The sequence below is a fragment of the Sorex araneus genome, chromosome 6, assembly GCF_027595985.1.
Source record: "Sorex araneus isolate mSorAra2 chromosome 6, mSorAra2.pri, whole genome shotgun sequence".
In the NCBI taxonomy this organism is placed as follows: Eukaryota; Metazoa; Chordata; class Mammalia; order Eulipotyphla; family Soricidae; genus Sorex; species Sorex araneus.
The window spans coordinates 27630619-27649455 of record NC_073307.1 but is presented as its reverse complement, the minus strand read 5'-3'; the positions used below and the strand labels follow the sequence as shown (position 1 = coordinate 27649455).

Sequence of the window (18837 nt, the reverse complement as noted above, 5' to 3'; positions counted from 1 at the left end):
CCAGGTTTCTTGAAAGCAACACATGTGCTTTAAGCTACTACCTCTCCATCTCTCCAACCTCCTCACTTTTTAAAAAAAAAAATTCTTTCAGGGGCTGGAGCAACAGCACAGCAGGTAGGGCATTTGCCTTGCACGTGGCTGACCCAGGTTCGATTCCCAGCATCCCATATGGTCCCCTGAGCACCGCCAGGAATAATTCCTGAGTACAAAGCCAGGAGTAACCCCTGTGCATCGCCGGGTGTGACCCAAAATGCTAAATAAATAAATAAATAAAGTCGCTTAACTGCATAAAAAAAAAATTCTTTCATTTTTGGGTCATGCCTGGTGATGCTCAGGGATTATTCTTTGATCTGTCCTCACAGGCCACTCCTGGTGATGCTAAGGGGACCATATGGAATGCTGGGGATTGAATTCAGAACAGCTGATTGCAATGCAAGGGCCTTACTCACTGTTTTATCTCTAACCCCTAAAATAAATTTTTCATTTTTGGGTCATGCCCAAAAATGTAGTGCCCAGGGCATACTCCTGCACTCTGCATCTAACCTGCTCCACTGTCTCACTGGGCCCTGATGTTAGCCTTTTACATCACTTTCTTTCCTATTTTTGCCTTTGTTTTGTTTTGTTTTGTAGCCAAACAAAATGATAAAACATCGGTGCTCAAAGCTAACTCCTGGCTCTTCTCAGGAATTCCTCTTAGTGATATGGACCATATGGGATGCCAGGGATTAAACCCTGGATGGCCATCTGCAAGGCAACACCCTACCTGTTGTACTATAATTCCAGCCCCAGGACTTTATTTTCTAATATAATAAATTATTGAAAGGTACCAAGATTAGACTTCTAAATAGTTTGACTTCTTTCCTTTTTCAGGTTGCATCAGAATAATTTTCCTCTGAAAATGCTAACTATAAGAACCAGAAGAAAATGAATGATCAATACAGCAACCTGAAATATGTATCGTCCAAAAAGCAGAGGTTCTTGAGTTTTCCATTTAGGACAAGAAATCAAAATTCTATGAACATAAACATAAAAATAAAGCACATTTATTGACAGTAGGAAAACACCTAAGATTATAGTACAATGTATTAAATATTACATAGTAACACTGAGCCAAAAGCATTAGAAATTCACTCACTGCCAGATAGTCTGAACGCATTATCCTGAAAACATACAAAGTATGGCATTTATTCATTTCACAAGGAGAAAAGATAAATTTCATCACAAAACAGATTTACTGGACTTTCAGCTCTGACTGAGTTCAAGAGATTTTAAAAAAAAAAAAAGAGGGGGCTAGAGCGATAGCACAGCGGGTAGGGCGTTTGACTTACACTCAGCCGACCCGGGTTCGATTCCCAGCATCCCAAATGGTCCCCGCGGCACCGCCAGGAGTAATTCCTGTGTGCATGAGCCAGGAGTATCCCCTGTGCATCACCGGGTGTGACCCAAAAAACAAAAACAAAACAAAAGAGATAAAAAAAAAAAAAGGAAGATTCACCCTTAAAATAAAAGGTCTTTTAGGTATACACGTATGTATACAGATATAATGCATTATTATTACTCTTTATGCTCTTACAATGTAAAATATGTAAAAACTTGAATTCTAGAAATTTTGACCAGTGAATCTATTTGGTCTAACAACTTCTCAGTCCCTTCTGAGAGTCAGGGTATTGTCAGTCCGTCCGTCCAGTGTGGCTGCCTCCGCTTATTTCTTTTTCTTCTTCTTTGCGGGTTCGTCATCGGAGCTGCTGTCCGTGCTGGTGCTGCTGCTGCTAGAGGAGCTGGAATCCGAGTCTGAATCTGAGGAGGAGGAAGAGCTGCTGGAGGAGGAGGAGGAGGAGGAACTGGAAGAGCTCTCCTCAGTGTCACTGTCCTCGGAGGATGATGAGGTAGACGACTCTTCACTCTCCGATGAAGAGTCAGCGGAACTGTCACTGCTGCTGCTACTGGAACTGGTGATACTCTTAGACCTAGCAGATGAGGAACAGAGAGTCTCTCAGTGGACATTTAGCACAACGCTGAGGTAATTCCATGTGAATAGTGTACCCGTGTCTGTCATGACGTTTTTCCAGCATGTCATTCCTAGCTGTGATGCTTTTGGTTAAAACAGCCAAACGGGGGGCTGGAGTGATAGCACAGCGGGTAGGGCGTTTGCCTTGCACTCGGCCACGCGGCCGACCCGGGTTCAAATCCCAGCATCCCATATGGTCCCCTGAGCACCGCCAGGAGTAATTCCTGAGTGCAGAGCCAGGAGTAACCCCTGAGCATCGCCAGGTGTGATCCAAAAACAAACAAAAAAAAAAACAGCCAAACTGCAGGAAGCCCGGTGTGCCCTCCCACTCCTGCCCTCCATTCTCCTTACAAAGTCTTTTACTTGAGCAACTGAACTCTCAAGAGTTTAAGTGTATCCTCACAATGATGTATACTAATGGGACCTCAATTTAAAAGAACGAAAAGAAGGCATGCACATTATATTATGTTCAAGTGAGCAATGCTAGAAGTGTAGGGCTGGAGCAATAGTGCAGTGGGTAGGATGCATGCACTGGCCGACCTAGGTTTGGTCTCCTGAGCATCGCCAAGAGTAATTCCTGAGTGCAGAGCTAGGAGTAACTCTAGTGCAACACTGGGTGTGGACCAAGAACAAAAATAAAAATAAAAATACAGTACAGTGTAACAATTTGGTTTATTTCAAAATCATGTAGAGGATCTAGAGAGATAGTTTTGGGATTAAGACCCTCTTGGCTGCAGCTCCCTTGAGCACTGTCAGGAGTGACCCAAGCACAGAGCCAGGAGGAGCCACTGAGTACCACAATATGTGATCCAAATCCCCCTCCCCATAAATATCATGTTCTGTGGTGGACATTTTTTCATCTTGCTTTAGGCCAGATATAGCTGTGATCAATAATTTCTTACAAATAACATTTCCTATGCAAAGTCAAGAAAAATTATTTATTTATAGGAGGAGGACTCTGAAAAGTTGGAGAAAAAGGAGAAATGACCATAGACCAGTAAAGAAAATATGGTGACATTTAAAGATAATTGTAAATAAACGACTTCAGCTTCAAATCTTACTAGTTATTTTATCACTTATCTATCCCTCCAACTTTAATATATGATACAATAATATATATATAACATATAATAATCCTAAAGTCATACACACTAAGAAAAGATGAAATCATGAAATTTGCTGCTATCTGTATGAATCTGGAGGTTATGCTGAGTGATGTTAATGAGAGGGAGAGGGACAGACACAGAATGGTTTCTCACATGCAGGATATAATGGAACAGAGGAAAATAAGTGCCTAAAGGCAACAGAAATTGGAATAATGGTGGAAGGAAATGGACACTGCAGGAGGGTGTGGAGAAGGATTGTGTTGTGAATGAAACACTATCATTAACAGTATTGTAAATGACTGTGCCAAAAGGAAGGAAGGAAGGAAGGAAGGAAGAAGGAAGAAGGAAGAAGGAAGGAAGGAAGGAAGGAAGGAAGGAAGGAAGGAAGAAAGAAGTAAAGAAAGAAAGAGGAAAAAAGAAAGGAGAGAGAGAGAAAGAAAGAAAAAGAAAGAAATGCTATACATACCTTTTTTTCTTGCTTTTTCTTTCTACATTAGCTTCTCCATTGCTGATAAACATGAGGGAAGAAAAAAAAGTGCTTTTAATAAAGTAATTAAACATACAAACACCTTAGACAAACCCTTTTGCTATCTACAATTTATTTTACATCGGAGAAACACTGTGTCCTTTTTTTTTCTTTTCAGGGTGGGGAGGTATCTGGCTGTGTTCAGAGTTTATCTCTGGCTCTGCCCCTTAGCAGAGGGCACCACTTCTGCAGGGCCAAGGGAACCATATAGGACACTAGGGATCAACTAGGTCAGCTGCATGCAAGGCAAAGTGACCCACACACTATACTATTGCACTAGTTCAGACACTTTGTCTTTTAGAACAAATACTCAGAACAGTATTTTAAGTTATAATCAAGTGAAAAGTTTCTATTTTAACCTAACTATGGTAGTGTGTAACACAGCAACACGTAAGCAAAATAAATTATAATAATTATATCAGATTATGGGCTGGAGCAATAGCAAAGCGGGTAGGGCACTTGTCTTGCACACGGCTGACCTGGGTTCGATTCCTCCGCCCCTCTCAGAGAGCCTGGCAAGCTACCAAGAGTATCCCGCCCGCACGCAGAGCCTGGCAAGCTACCCGTGGAGTATTCGATATGCCAGGAACAGTAACAAGTCTCATAATGGAGACACTACTGGTATCCGCTCGAGCACATCGATGAACAACGGGAGGACAGTGACAGTTATATCACTGCACTGCACTGTCCTCCCATTGTTCATCGATGTGCTCAAGAGGGCACCAGTAACGTCTCCATTGTGAGACTTGTTACTGTTTTTTGGCATATCGAATACACCATGGGTAGCTTGCCAGGCTCTGCCATGCGGGCGAGATACTCTTGGTAGCTTGCCAGGCTCTCTGAGAGGGGCGGAGGAATTGAATCCGGGTTGGCTTCGTGCAAGGCAAACGCCCTACCTGCTGTGCCATCACTCCAGCCCAACAGTGATATTAGATTATATCAATTTATATTATATTATTAAATTTTATAGTTAAGAAGTTAGGTAAGTTTGTAGCTAAGATGACTGAATGTACCAATTTGATTACTTTTTAGATCTGAATTTAGATTGACATGGTGGATCGGCTATTTACTGAGAAAAAGATTTAGCAATTAATAGCACAATTTTTAACTTGTAATTTCAGTTTCCAGCGTCATATTATGGAAAACTCATATAAAAAAGAAAAACAAGAATTTAATTTAAAATAGCCATTTCTTTTTGGGGCCGGGACAATAGTACAGTGGGGGTAAGGCATATTCCTTGCGTATGGCCAAACTGGGTTCAATCTTAGGCATCCTGTAAGGTCCCCAGATCCCACCAAGAGTGACCACAGAGCCAGGAGTAAGTCCTGAGCCTGGTCCAAGTTGTGACCCAAAAAAAGAAACAAACAAAAACAAAAAGAATCCTGGAAACAAGCTAATTTAATGCTTCCGTTTCCCCACTTACTAGCTGTATAACACCGAGCAAGTTAGTGCCCCAGAAACTCCACATGTAAGGTGAAGATAATAACCTAATGGCAGAGCTGTGATACTGAAATGAGCTGATGCCTGGGCCTGTGACAGGCACAAAGGTCTGGAGTACAAGCTTTGTCTGTGGGAGTCAGGTTAGGTACCTGACATCCATGATCCCCAGCATCAGTGCGAGTAGTCCCCAAGCACTCCGAGTGGTTGGCCTATAAATCATTAGTCCCAAAGCCTAACTCTAAATAACTATCATGAGAAATAAATTTATTAGTCCCTAAGTTCCATAAATAGAAACAAAATCCATCCTATGCATACCAAGTGGTTAACACTTACCTTTGTTGTAATAATAATCTGTTTTCTCTTTCTTTTAAAGCTTTCTTTAGTTCTGCTGTTCTAGAAGGCCGATGTAGGTATTTTCTTTTCCCTGTGCATTCGTAAGTCCAATGTCCAAATTCCAAGCATTTCTGACATCTTACATGTTGCTTATTTGCTTCACTACAGAGCAAAAAAAAAAAAAAAAAAAGAATATAGACTTAACATTCTTTTTATTTTATATATTTATTTATTTATTTTATTTGTTATCTATTAATCACCATTTATTTTTTTAATCACCATGTAGAAAGTTACAAAGCTTTCAGGCTTAAGATTTAACATTCTTGACTTGAAGGCCAGAGACTTGAAGGCTCAAAGGGCTGAAGCAGCTGTCTTGCATACAATAGGCCCGTGTTCAATCCCTGACAATGCATGACCCCCCCCCCCCCCACCACCACCACTGAAGTTGCCTGGTGGCCCACAGGACTGCTAGGCCTAAGGATACAGAATCACTGGGCACACAGACAAGCCAAGACAAATGCAAAGGAGCCCTTGGAGCCCTGAGCACTGCTTGGGAAGGACCCTGACCAAAAACACCATTTTTTTTTTTTGACTCAAAGTTTTCTGCTCTGATAAGCGTAAATAACAGAGTGCAAAGTTATGTTTATTTTTAACGACCAACTAAAAAAGTGATTTTATATTTTATTGATAGGGAACACTTAAGTGCTTAAGAGCATGGACCTTGAGGCCAGAGACAGCCCAAGGAGTGAACACAAGCTGAGCACATGCAGACTTTGAACGCTCTGGTGAAGCTCGGGGTCAATCCCCAACACAGCTTGGTTCCCTGAGTACTGAACTGGGAGCAGCACCTAGCACCTCTGAATGTGGCCCAAAAGCAAAAGGAAGAAAGGAAAAACGGTATGGGTTTTGAATATAGACAGAGTTCAAATGTGGCTCCGTAGGCCAGGGATGTAGTAAAGTGGTGCAGTGCACACCTCAATGTCTGACACCGGGTTCATCCCGGGCAGCCCTCTTCCTCCCACTCCACACAGGCAGTCTAGGTAAATCAGATCATCTGACTCTCGGAACTAGGAAAGACTGAAAACAATCTGCTGAGGTATTAGAGAACTAAGGTAAAGAATAAACAAGTTGGGGGTGGAGGATAATTCAAAGAGCTAATTCACTAGCTTTGAGTATGTTAGGCCTGGTTTTGATCTCTGATACTACACTATCTACTAACCAGCAAATTTGTCTACCTGTCCCAACCAGGCAGGAAAGTGGCTTGGTGGGAAAGCAAATATTTTGCTTGTATGAGGTCCTGGGTTTGATCCCCAATACCAGAAGAAACAAAAAGAAATAACAAGTCAAATGAATCAGTGAAAGAGAAAAGATGCCCAGATATACACCAATGTACATATTTTTAAGCCAATTTGTAACATTTATGGAAATAATGGTAAGAAGGACAGAGTATAAATGATACAAGAACAAATGTAAGGCAGAAGAAAAAATTTTTACTGTCCACCATATGGCAAACATTAATTATAGATTTGGCTAACCAATACATATTTTAGAAGATATTATTTTAAAAAATGACACATGGGCCAGAACAATAGAACAGTAATAGGACGCTTGCCTTGCATGTGGCCAATCTAGGTTCCATCCTTGGCACCCCAGGAGCGATCCCTGAGCACAAAGCCAGAAGTAAGCCCTGAGCACCACCAGGTATGGAACAAAGCCAAAATAAACAAAATTAAAAGATTCATATACTTGAGTTATTATTATTTGGGAGAGTCACACCTGGCAGTGCTCAGAGGCTACACCTGACTCAATGCCTGAGCTGGACGCTAAATTAGAAATTATTTTAAAACAAAACCCAAGGCACACAAAAAGGAAAAGATCAACAAATTGAACTAAAATTAAGAATTTCTGGAGCTAGAGAGATAGTACAGGGGGTAGGGTGCGTGCATTGCATACGGCCAACCCAGGTTTGATTCCTGGTATCTCTCACAGTTCTCCAAGCACCACCAGGAGTAATTCCTGATTGCAGAGTCAGAGCCAGAGCCAGGATTAATCCCAAAGGACCTACAGATATGGCCAAAAAAATAAAAGAAAAAAAAAAGAAAGATTTTCTGCTTATCAAAATATACTATGAAGAGAATAAAAAAGGAAGCCAAGACATATCTACAACACAGCCTTATTCTACAACATTGTCTTCTTCAGAGTATACAAAGAACTCTCAGAAATCAATGATGACGAAGAACAGAATACTAAAACAGAAAGTGGAAAGACAGTACAAAAACTGGAACTGGGATATGTAATAAACATATGGAAACAATAAACATATAAAAGTGCTCATTACTCAAAGAGAAACAAATCAAAAGCCTAATAAAAGGGCTGGAGCAATAGTTCAACGAGTACTATTTGCCCTGCATAAGGCCAACCAGGGTTCAATCTCCAGCACTCCATAAGGTCCTCTGAGCACCTCAGGGGTGATTCCTAAGTGCAGAGCCAGGAGTAAGTCCTGAGCAATGCAGAATGCAGCCCCAAAACAACAAATCAACCAACCAGAACAAAAGGCCAGAGAGATATTTCAATGGCTAGAGTGCCAGTTCAATCCCTGGCACGATATGGTCTCCCAAGCAGCAACGAGGCATCTGAAGTATAAAGCCAGGAGCAGCTCTTGAGCACGTCAGTGTCAGTTATGGCTCAAAACCCCAAACAAACAAAACTCCAGGAAGATACCACTGAGCACTCACCAGAAAGGTTAAAACTGAAAAATGGCAAAAACAAATACCATCAGGGATATATATATATAGTAAGATAAATACACATTCACCGCAGTATAAATGCAAATTGGTACAACCACTTCAAGAAAAAAAATAGTGCCACAGTTGAAAAATATGCATATTCTCTGGGCCAGTAACTGCATTTGCACAAAGATATCAGATAATGTGTTTTAAAAATTTGCTTCCTTTTGTCTATTTTTTTTTATTTGTGAAATAATATAACCTTATAGAAAAGTTTTAAGCACAGTTCAAAGAACTAGTTTTCCTGGATCATTTGTGAAATATTTTTTTTCTTTTTGGTTTTTGGGCCACACCCAGCAGCACTCAGGGCTTACTCCTGGCTCTGTACTCAGGAATTACTCCTGACCAGCTCATGGAACCATATGGGATACCAGGGATTGAAAGCACAAAGGCAAGTGTCTTACCAGCTGTACTATCTGACATTCTCCTACACACTTTAACCATTAAAATAAATTAATGCTGGGGCCTAGAAGACTGAGTCTCAATAAAGTAAAGTGCTTGCCTACAAGTGCAAGACTACAGTTCAAACCCTGGTGCCACTGGCAGGTTCAGAGATAATCTTGTTACCTGCTCGTTAAAAGATTCCCAGAGGGGTTGGAGTAATAGCACAGCGGGTAGGGCATTTGCCTTGCATGCAGCCAACCTGAGTTCCGATTCCCAGCATCCCATATGGTTCCCTGAGCACTGCCAGGGGTAATTTCTGAGTGCAGAGCCAGGAGCATCCCTTGTGCATCACAGGCTGTGACCCAAAAAGCAAAAAGCAAAAAAAAAAGATTCCCAGAGAGTGGCCGGAGTGATAGCACTGAGAGCACAGAGGGTAAAGCGTTTGCCTTGCACTCGGCCAACCTGGGTTCAATCCCTGGCATCCCATATGGTCCCCCCAGCACCGTCAGGAGTACTTCCTGAGTGCAGAGCCAGCAGTAACCCCTGAGCAGCGATGGGTGTGACCAAAAAAGAAAAAAAAAGATTTCCAGAGAGAAAAAGGCTGGGAGATGGCTCACAGGCTTAGAAGACGACCAAGCAGGAAGCTCTGAACTTAATCCCTGATGGTATTGATACATGATGAGGGGACCACGTCACAGTCTGGAGTCCATGATAAAGGACACCTTTGAAACTTTTGTTTAAGGGGCCCCAGAGATAGTGCAGTAGGTGATCTCCGGCATCCCATACGGAATAACTCCTGAGTGCAGAACCACAAGTAAGTCCTAAGCATTGTCATGTGTGGCCCCAAAACACAAAGAAAAATATTTTTAAATATTTATTTAAGACTCTTCTATATTATTTTATTTTTGTTCCCCCTTTTTTAAATTAAAAAAATGAATTAATTTTGGTGTATTCCTACAATTTAATCTTCAGGCACCAAGTAAGTTTCATTAAGTATCTCAATAATGTTCTTCATCATAAAATTCAGTTCAGCACCACTGCTGCACTTGGTGTCCAGTCTGGAAGAACTTCTCTTTCTTCTCATGACCTTGACACTTTTTCCAAACATTATAGCCATTGGCTGAAGAACATGGGCTGAGTTATGGGCTGGAGAGATAGCTCACAGGCTGGCGTGCTTGCTTTTGCACACAGATACCCAAATAATGACACCTCACCCCAGGCACCACATAGGAATAGTTCCACCCAGCCCCACCCACCGCACTACAGTCTGTGCCCCAAAAGAAATAAACAAAAGAAGCCACCACAACCAAAATACCACTGAATTCGGACGTAACTTGCCATAAAATCCTAACTGATAGCATTATAGTAATTAATAAGTGTTTTGTAGGTTGATAATTGAAAATATATAAATATTCTGTGAATATTACTTTTTTTTTTTTTTTGCTTTTTGAGTCATACCTGGCGATGCACAAGGGTTACTCCTGGCTCTGCACTCAGGAATCACCCCTGGGGACCATATGGGATGCTGGGAATCAAACCCAGGTTGGCCGCATGCAAGGCAAACGCCCTACCCGCTGTGCTATGGCTCCAGCCCCTGAATATTACACTTTTAGAAAATTTTTTGGCTTTGGCCACTCTGGGCAGTGCTCAGGATTTACTCCAGGTTCTGTGCTCAGAGGTTATTCCTGGCAGGTGTGGGGAAATACGTGGGGTGCCAGGGAGAGGAACCCAGGTCAGTCATGTGCAAAGCACCTTACCTGCAGTACTATCTCTCTGGCTTCCTCATTACACTTTAGCTAAAGTCATTTATTCAACTATGAGTGTTAGCTCTTATTTTCCCATTTTATTTAATAAGTTATAGTCCAGAGTCCTCTTTGTCCCTGAATATTTTGTTTGGGGGGCCATATTGGTAAAGCTGGAGTGGCTTGGGGCACCATATAATATGGGGGACTGAACACAAGATTCTCTAAAGCAAAGCCTGCGCCGAGTTCAGCTCTCTCTGGCCCTGATACTGCTGTTTAACTTTTATACCTACTTCTGTTTTGTTCAGTAGGATACCGAGAGTTTCCAAAATCCTCACTGAAATACAAATACCCAAAAGGGAACAAGGCTATTAATTGATCATGATTTGATATTTAATGATCATGACTTTTCTTCCTGAATGGATCTAATAAATTCAGTCAGAATTTTGCATAGAATGGATGGAATCAACCCTTCTTCCTACTGTAAAAATCAAAACAACTGCCTATTTCCAAACTCCCAGCACCACTTCCGCTTGCAAGTTCCTTACTACCAATAACCTCACCTGGAAATGCTCTGTTCTTTGGGGAGCAGTCACCTGGTCCGACACATTCAGGATGAATAAGGGCTGTGCTACCGACTCCAGTATCATGAGTTTCAATTATCCTCTTGTCATTTTTCATGTTATTGTGTTTGAGTCTCCACTCGAGTAAAGAGTAAAGCAAAAAAAAAACAGTTTTGCCTGCTCTCTTAGTCTATATTATGACACTGTTGGCCTGTTTGCCTGTCACCCAAAATGGTGAACCTATTCTATTTTTTGTGTTTTAGATGTAATTAAAACAGGGGTTGGAGAAAAAGTACAGGGGACAAAGTGCTTGCCTTGCATGCAGCCTACCCAGTTTCAATCCCAGGTATTATATATGGTCCTGTCAGCATCCAAAGGAGTGATCCCTTAGCAGAGTCAAAAATAAGCCCTTGGCGGCACTGGATATAGTCCAACAACAACAACAACAACAACAACAACAACAACAACAAACCCTTATGAAGCCAGAGAAATAGTAAAGGGATTTAAAGTGTTTGTTTGTCTTGTAAGAGGCCAACCCTGGTGCAATCCTTCACACCACATATGGTCCCCTGAACAGGACCAGGGGGGCACTCCTGAGCATAGAGCCAGAAATCACCCTTGAACACCACTGGGTGTGGCCGAACCCAGTAAATCTAGGAAAGATAAAGGGCACCAGACTGCTCACTAAAGAAATAAATATGGAGAAGGGGGAAAAAATAGAACAAGCCCCTTTGTAGTCAGATTATAATTAAAGTACATCAATTCATGTATATTCCATACATTATCCAACCTTATAGTGAATATAAAGCTGAGAAGGAGGGGCTGGAGTGATATGATAGTATAGCAAGTAGGAGCTTCGCCTTGCAGGCAACCGACCCGAGTTCAAATCCTGATATCCCATATGGTGGTCCCCTCAGTACCACCAGGAGTAATTTCTGAGTGCAGAGCCAGAAGTAAGTCCTGAGCACAATCACTTGTGGCTGAACCCCTCCACCCCCCAAAAAAAGCTGAGAAGGATAGATAACAAGATGAGCCAAACAAACTCCACAGGCCAGAACTCAGAGCAGAATCTAACAAGATGAAATTTAACAAGAATGAACCTACGTCTCACTCTTAAATCTAGAAAAGCTAATTGATGGCAAGTCAAGCAGAAAAAACAGAGGGTTCTAGTTTGTTTTTCTGTTCTTTTCCTAGCCATATACAAAGCAGTTTGGGGGGGGGGGGCTATTCTGGTTCTGTGCTCAGGGGACCATGCAGTACTAGAGATCTAACCTGGGCTTCAGCCCACTCAACTCTCTGACCCAGAAAATAGTTCTTAACTGAATGAGATCAAAGCTTAGGTCAAAGACTAGGAAGTTAGAAGGGAATAGAAAGGTTTTGCTTCATAAATAAGACTTTCCAAAATCCTGCTTAAGGAGACCCCTCTAGTAATCTAAAAGATTTCCTGCTTTCCCACCCCACCCCCGCCTTTTATTCTCCTACAAAAAGGTTTTCCTTCCAGTCCAACAGAATTTTTGATGAATTTTAAGAATATAACAGGCTATTTCAGGATGGAAATCCCTACTGGAGAACTTCAAATTAAGTTAGCTGATTACCTGAATGATGAAGAAAGAGTAGTGAAACCCAGTGGAGAGTTTAGTAAGACATGAATCCAAGTAGTGCCAAGATTTACACGAGAATAAATACAATTAAAATTTTGAAAACTTCAAGTGACTTAATATTACTGAAAGGGCTGCTGAATGAATGAGAAGTTCAAATCAGGCTCTTTTTAGCCTCCCCGTCCCCCGCCCCATCACCTTTCTTACTTTACTTCAAAGACTTTTCGTTTCTGTGCCATATGGGTTATGCTCAGGTATCACCCCAGGTGGTCCTCAGGAGACCATATATGGTGCCAGGGACTGAACAAGGGTTGGTCAAGTACAAGGCAAATACTTTAGCCCTCTACTATCTCTCTGACTCTAGTCCAAAGACTAGAGTCTTTTTTTTTTTTTTTGGTTTTTAGGACACATCAGCAATGCTCAGGGGATACTTACTCCTGGCTCTCCTCTCGGGAATTAATTATTCCTGGCTGTGCTAGGGGACCATATGGGATTCCAGGAATCCTGAACCTGGGTAAGCCACATACATGGCAAGTGCCCTACCCACTGTACTCTCTCCAGCCCCCAGAGAATTTTTTTTTTTTTTTTGGTTTTTGGGTCACACCTGGCGATGCACAGGGGTTACTCCTGGCTCTGCACTCAGGAATCACCCCTGGCGGTGCTCAGGGGACCATATGGGACGCTGGGACCTGAACCCGGGTCGGCCGCGTGCAAGGCAAACGCCCTACCCGCTATGCTATCACTCCAGCCCCGCCCCCAGAGAATTTTAAGAGACATTGACAATAGTACTTTCTCACTTTTCATAACTTAAGAAGCAGTTCAAGGACCAGAAGTGTGATTTAAGTGTTCAAGTCCATATTTTGCATGTATGTGGCTCTGGTTTGATCTATGGCTCCTCGTGGCCCTGATGGTCCCAAGCAGCACCTCAGTACAATAATCCCAGGTCTCTTAGCATTGCTGGGTGTGGACCCCAAAACAATAAACAGTCAGCGGTAGAGATCGCCGGGATTGTGGGTGCTTCATATATACATGTGGTCCTGGGTTTGATCTCTGCCACACACACACACCCCAAACCAAAACCTTTTATTAATGGAAGTTAGATGTGCTCCTTAGAAATAAAAGTCAAACTTTTTTAATGAACAGGAGATGAAATGTGGGGCTGGAGAGATAGTATAGTGGGTAAGGCACTTGTCTTGCTTGTGGCCAGTCTGGATTTGATCCAAGCGCCCAATATGGTCACCCAAGCCCCATTTCCAACCCTGAGTAATCCCTGAGCACAGAGCCAGAAGTAAGTCTTAAGGATTGCTGGGTGTGACCCCCACCTCAGTAGGCTTTTCTGCTTTCCCCAAAACTTTCCCAGACTCCACTAGACTATAAAGATCCTCCTTCCCTGATTCCTTAGGGAACTAACATCTATATACCACGGCAGCTTTTATTATACACCATATGCTTTCTTTGTAAGTGAACCTGGAAGTTCTTAGGGGTAAGACTTTTCTTCTGTGCACTTCATGTGCCAAACAGAGACAAAATGTAGAAAGAGAATCCCTGCTTGCCTTCCTGATAGCCCTGACACTTTAGGAGCGAAGCCTGTCACTTCACATTTATCGCAGACATCAGCTGAAACTTCCAATCCAATCTTGTCTCCTCTCACCTACTTACCTAAGCTCATCACTTGCTTATAATTCATTAAAATGGGCTGGCAAAAGAATGAGATTTGAATCTATCATAACTTCACATTTTCCTAGCCATGGTTCATGGTTGTTTATGTAACCAACCTAGATTCTAGATTCTTATGGTTTCATCTCATATATATGCCCCCCCCCTTTACACACACGGTTTTGGGTCACACTCAGCAATGCTCAGGACTTACTCCTAGTTGTGTGTGTGTCAGGAATCCCTCCTGGCAGGACTCACAGGACCATATGTGGTGCCAGGGATCAAACCCACATCGGCTACAAGACAAGCACCTAACCCTCTGTACTATCTCTCTAGCCCAGATGGCATTACCTTTTAGTTGAGAGTATAATGACCTTAGCTGATGGTGGCTGCTATGTTCAGTAACTCTATATATCAATACTATAAATGTAAACACTTTTGCAACCATATTACCTAAGCCAAAACTTTTTAAAAATGACCTTATAAAAAGCCAAGGTGTGAAGCTCGCTAAGAATGGACCAAATACCCAAAAGAACCGTCTTAAGAGTTAGTGTTAGGTCTTTATGAGAACTGAGGCTACTAAGGGTGTGGGCGAGCGGTGGGCAGAGAATGGAGGTACACTGGCACTCTGGTGATCAGCATAGGGCAGGAGCATAAAGAATGAAATAGCATTAATACTGCTGCAAAACCATGATACTCGATAAAGAAAAATTGATAAAACAAAACAAACAAACCTGGGCCAGAGTGATAGTACAGCAGGTAGAGTGCTTGCCTTGCATGCAGTCAACCACCCAGGTTCAATCCCTAGGATCCCATATGGTCCCAGGGCCCATCAGGAGTGATTCTGAGTGCAGAACTAGGAGTAACCCTCTGAGCATCCTTCGGTGTGCGCCCCTCCCCCCAAAAATAAACCCTTAGAGCTCTTGGGGACTGGAGAGGTAGTACAGCTGGTATGTGTGTGGCTCTGGTTTGATCTATGGCTCACCTGAGTTCAATCCTTGGCACCCCAGGTGGTCTCCAAGTGGCCTCTCAAGCCCACCAGGAGTGATCCCTGAGCACAGAGCCAGGTACAAGCCCTGAGCATCAGCAGATAATACCAAAAACAAACAAACAACAACAATTAACAATAAGAACAAAACAATAGCACTACGACAACAAAAACCCTTAGCTCCTAAAACTAAATTCTTGGGTTAGAGGGTTAACTTAAAGGAAGAGGACCAGCTCCTGTCCCAGAAAGCTCTGGAGGTCCTAGACAGCACAGGAGAACAGCCGCAGGTGTAGCCCCCAAACGAAAGCCAAAAAACCTAAACTCTTTTCTGACTCAAAGCAATGATATCACTGGAAGCTCTTTCCCCAAATCCTTACATTTCTTTTGTTTGTTTTGGGGCCACACCCGGAGTGCGCCTCACGCTTGACTACTGCCCTTTCTCCTGTACTACCCCGACAGTTTTCAATCTAGGCTCAAACGCACAGCTTCAGGGCAGCGCGTCGGCTTCGCAAGGCGAGACCCGGGTTCCATCCCGGCGGGCACCTGCCGCGGCTAGCTCCTGGACACGCAGAGTGCTACCAAAAAACCCACCAAACCGCGTCCCCACCCCCCAAAATAGGACAAACGCGAACGATGTCATCTCTTCAGCGACGCCTTTCCAAGTCATTTTTAGTATTTCCAAGTCATTTGTTGTTATTGTTGCCTTTTAAGAAGGGCTGACTGCCTTCAAAAAGCTTGGCATGTCACTTAATTTTGATTCCATCGCTAGAGAATGAATATAAGCTTCCTAAAAGTGCCCCCCAACCCCCGGCCCGAACACCCTTTTTCTTGACGCGCAAATTCTGGCTCCGAGCGGCAGCAAATGAATGAATACAGTCCATTGGTGAGGGTGAGCTGCAGGGGGAGAGGAGAGCCTGGGCGAGGAGCCGGCATCGCAGTCGGGCTGGGCTGGTCCCGAGAAGGGGCAGTTTTGGAAAAGCGGCTGAGGGAGGTCGGGGCAGGGTTTCCGGAGGCGGGAGCTGGGGGGGCGGGAGGTGACTTCGGGGTTCCAGGGGGCGTGCGACAGGGTGTGTGTATGAACGTAAAAGCATCCCATGGCCAACTCCTGGAAGCCCCCCTCGGAGGCGCCAGACGAGCATCTCTCCTCAGCACCTGCCCCTTCCCGCGCACCCCACCCCGCGGACTCCAAATTTAAGGCCCGGGCCCAGGACCCCCCACCCCCACCCCTAAAGAGGCGTGTGTCGTCAAACGGCAACCCTCTGCCGGTCCCCACCGGGGCTGCGACTCCGCTTCGCAAGGCCGCGCTTGCTCTCCAGCAGCTGACGCGCTTCTCCCCGCCCCCCAGCCCGCCCCGCGGCCCGACTCGGGCCCGCACTCACGCTTGTCTCCGGGCTATGAGCCGATGCATGGGAGTCGCCATCTTAGCGCGTCCGGAGCCGGCCGCGCGGGCTTATGGGAAACTCCGCGGAGGGGGCGGGGACTCGTACCCGCGCTGCCGCAGGCGTGGGCGGAGCCAGGCGCGCCTCCCGGAAGACCGCGGGGGTCGCGGCTGCTGCGGCCGGTCCGGTGTGCCGGTTTCTACCGTGCGCGAGAGACAGGGTGTCAGGTCTGAATAGGTACTTGGAAAGGGGATACAAGTCTGTTGCTCGGGGAAGAGAAGGGAAGAACATTCTCGAACGAGCCTCACTCTTTTGCTTCCCCCGCCCAACCCCCACCTCCGCCCACAGACCGAAACCGTGCCCTGTCCAGAGCTGAAAGGTAGTCTGCAGAGTAGAAGGAAAAACAGTGAGTCCACTGGGTTAGGACCGTCAGTGAAAAAGCTGACTGACAAGTGACTTGCAAATGCAAAATACAAATAAGTCTACGTTAAGATTTCTATTTCTCCGTATGTCATAGGGAAGATAGAAGGGCCAAATGAGACTGGAAGTAAAAGCGAAAAATTACTGTGTAAATATTATTTTAAGATATTTTAGATTTGGTGGCAAATCATGAAGATTTTATTCCCTTGAATCCATACTTTTGGGAACATATGTATATATACACACATGCCCCATATATGTATGTGGCCATATATATCTGTTTCTGGGTCCGTATTTTTTACAATTAATGTTTATCAAACACCTTAAGTGTTTTAGGAACTGAAGATAGAGCACTGAACAAATAATGTCGACAAATGAAATTTTCTACAGATAGTAAAGAAAGGTGATATTCAATGAATGCAAATACAGTACCTTAAGAATAATTTAGGTTAAGGGAATCAAGAGTGACTGCATACGAGTTGAAGGTGATTTCCAAAACTTCATTTTTTTCATTTCAGGGATGTATCTTTTTATTCAAAAATACAAAATAGGGGGGCTGGAGCCAACAACCTGGGTTCAACACTGGGCACCTCTTGTAGTTCCCTGAACAAGGCCAGAACTGACCTCTGAGTGCAGAGCCAGGAGTAACCTGTGAGCATTGCCCAGTGTGGCCCAAAAACCAAACAGTAATCTGTAGGCATGGATGATGACATCAGTAAAACGTTATGTGTTGTTAGCTGAAACCAGTAACTGATAATTATAGTGATTTTCTTAACATCAGTCAGCTTTTTCCTCATTTAGTTCCTTCAGCTGTTTTCTCTGAAGTTACTGTTGAGGAGCACCTGCCTTGAGGCTCGCGCCTCATCAATAATAGTATAGCATGAATATACAAATCAGAACAGCCCATCTCCCACCCCAGGGACTTTTTCTTCTTTGGGAATTTTATTTTAGTTTTTGTTTTAGGTTTTTGGGTCACACTTGGCAGCACTCAGGGTTTACTCCTGGCTCTGCACTCAGGAACCACTCCTGGCAATCTTGGGGGACCATACCAGGTGGTGAAGATTGAACCTGCGTCAGCGGTGTGGAAGGCACACAGCTGTGTGGAACCCTACCTGCTGTACTATCACCCCAGCTCCTTCCAGGGTTTTTTACTGCATCAGAAATGACAGTGCCAGGCCGAAGAAACAGCAGAGTGGTTAAGGCCCTGCCTCATATGGAGTGTGGGGCTGTGGCACTGAGTTCCAGAGCTCCTCCAGGCGTGTCCCCTGAGCACAGGCCCAGGAAGGATCCTTGAGCACCACCGGAATCAAGAGAAGAAATAATGGTGCCAATTTCTTTGTCTTGGTTTGCAGAAATTGTAGCAACCTGAACAGCTTCTTCAGGAGTTGTCACAGGTTTATGCTGCATGTTAAGTTCAGCAATTATTGCACCATCTGCTAACATCACTCCTCTCTGATTTCCACTGGATCAGCAGCTTTGCTGACTTTTGTTTGTTGTTTGTTTGTTTTGGGGCCATACCTGAGAGCTGGGGATTGTTGTTAAACCTAGGTTGGCTGTGCGTAAGGCAGTACTCTCTGACTGCCCCCACCACTGATATTTTTATGTTTTTCTTTTAAATCAGTGAACTTAGCAACAGTCACATCATCTTTGGTTACTTTGACCCAACTCTGTTCAGTAATTGCTGTTATTCCCATATTAATAGTTAACAACAGTCTCAGCTGTGCCTTAAAGCATTAAGGCCCAGGCATCTGCGCAAGTCCCTGTGAAATGAGGAGCCACTGCCTTAGACACTGGTCTGCTCTGGTAAAGGACTGTGGGTAATGAAAAGCTGTCAGCAGGGCAGTGTCCAGACCTGCAGGTGGTACACGAGGACTTTCCTTGAACAGAATGGAATCTTGCTCTATTCTG

The 18837-nt window shown here is 43.8% G+C and overlaps 1 protein-coding gene across 2 annotated transcripts; it reads right to left on the bottom strand.

Moving 5' to 3' along the window:
* Positions 1–1027: 1027 nt before the first annotated feature.
* Positions 1028–16575, bottom strand: ZCCHC10 (zinc finger CCHC-type containing 10). Of its 2 annotated transcripts, none has more exons than XM_004609859.2 (4): positions 16510–16575; positions 5414–5575; positions 3581–3622; positions 1028–1967 (listed from the first exon to the last, which is right to left on the bottom strand). In XM_004609859.2, the coding sequence occupies exons 1-4, from the start codon at positions 16548–16550 to the stop codon at positions 1703–1705; spliced, it is 510 nt and encodes a 169-aa protein (XP_004609916.2). In that variant the 5' UTR covers positions 16551–16575; the 3' UTR covers positions 1028–1702. The 2 variants fall into 2 exon arrangements, with proteins under 2 accessions (XP_004609916.2, XP_054998487.1); XM_055142512.1 differs by lacking the exon at positions 16510–16575 and adding an exon at positions 7340–7374.
* Positions 16576–18837: the final 2262 nt, after the last annotated feature.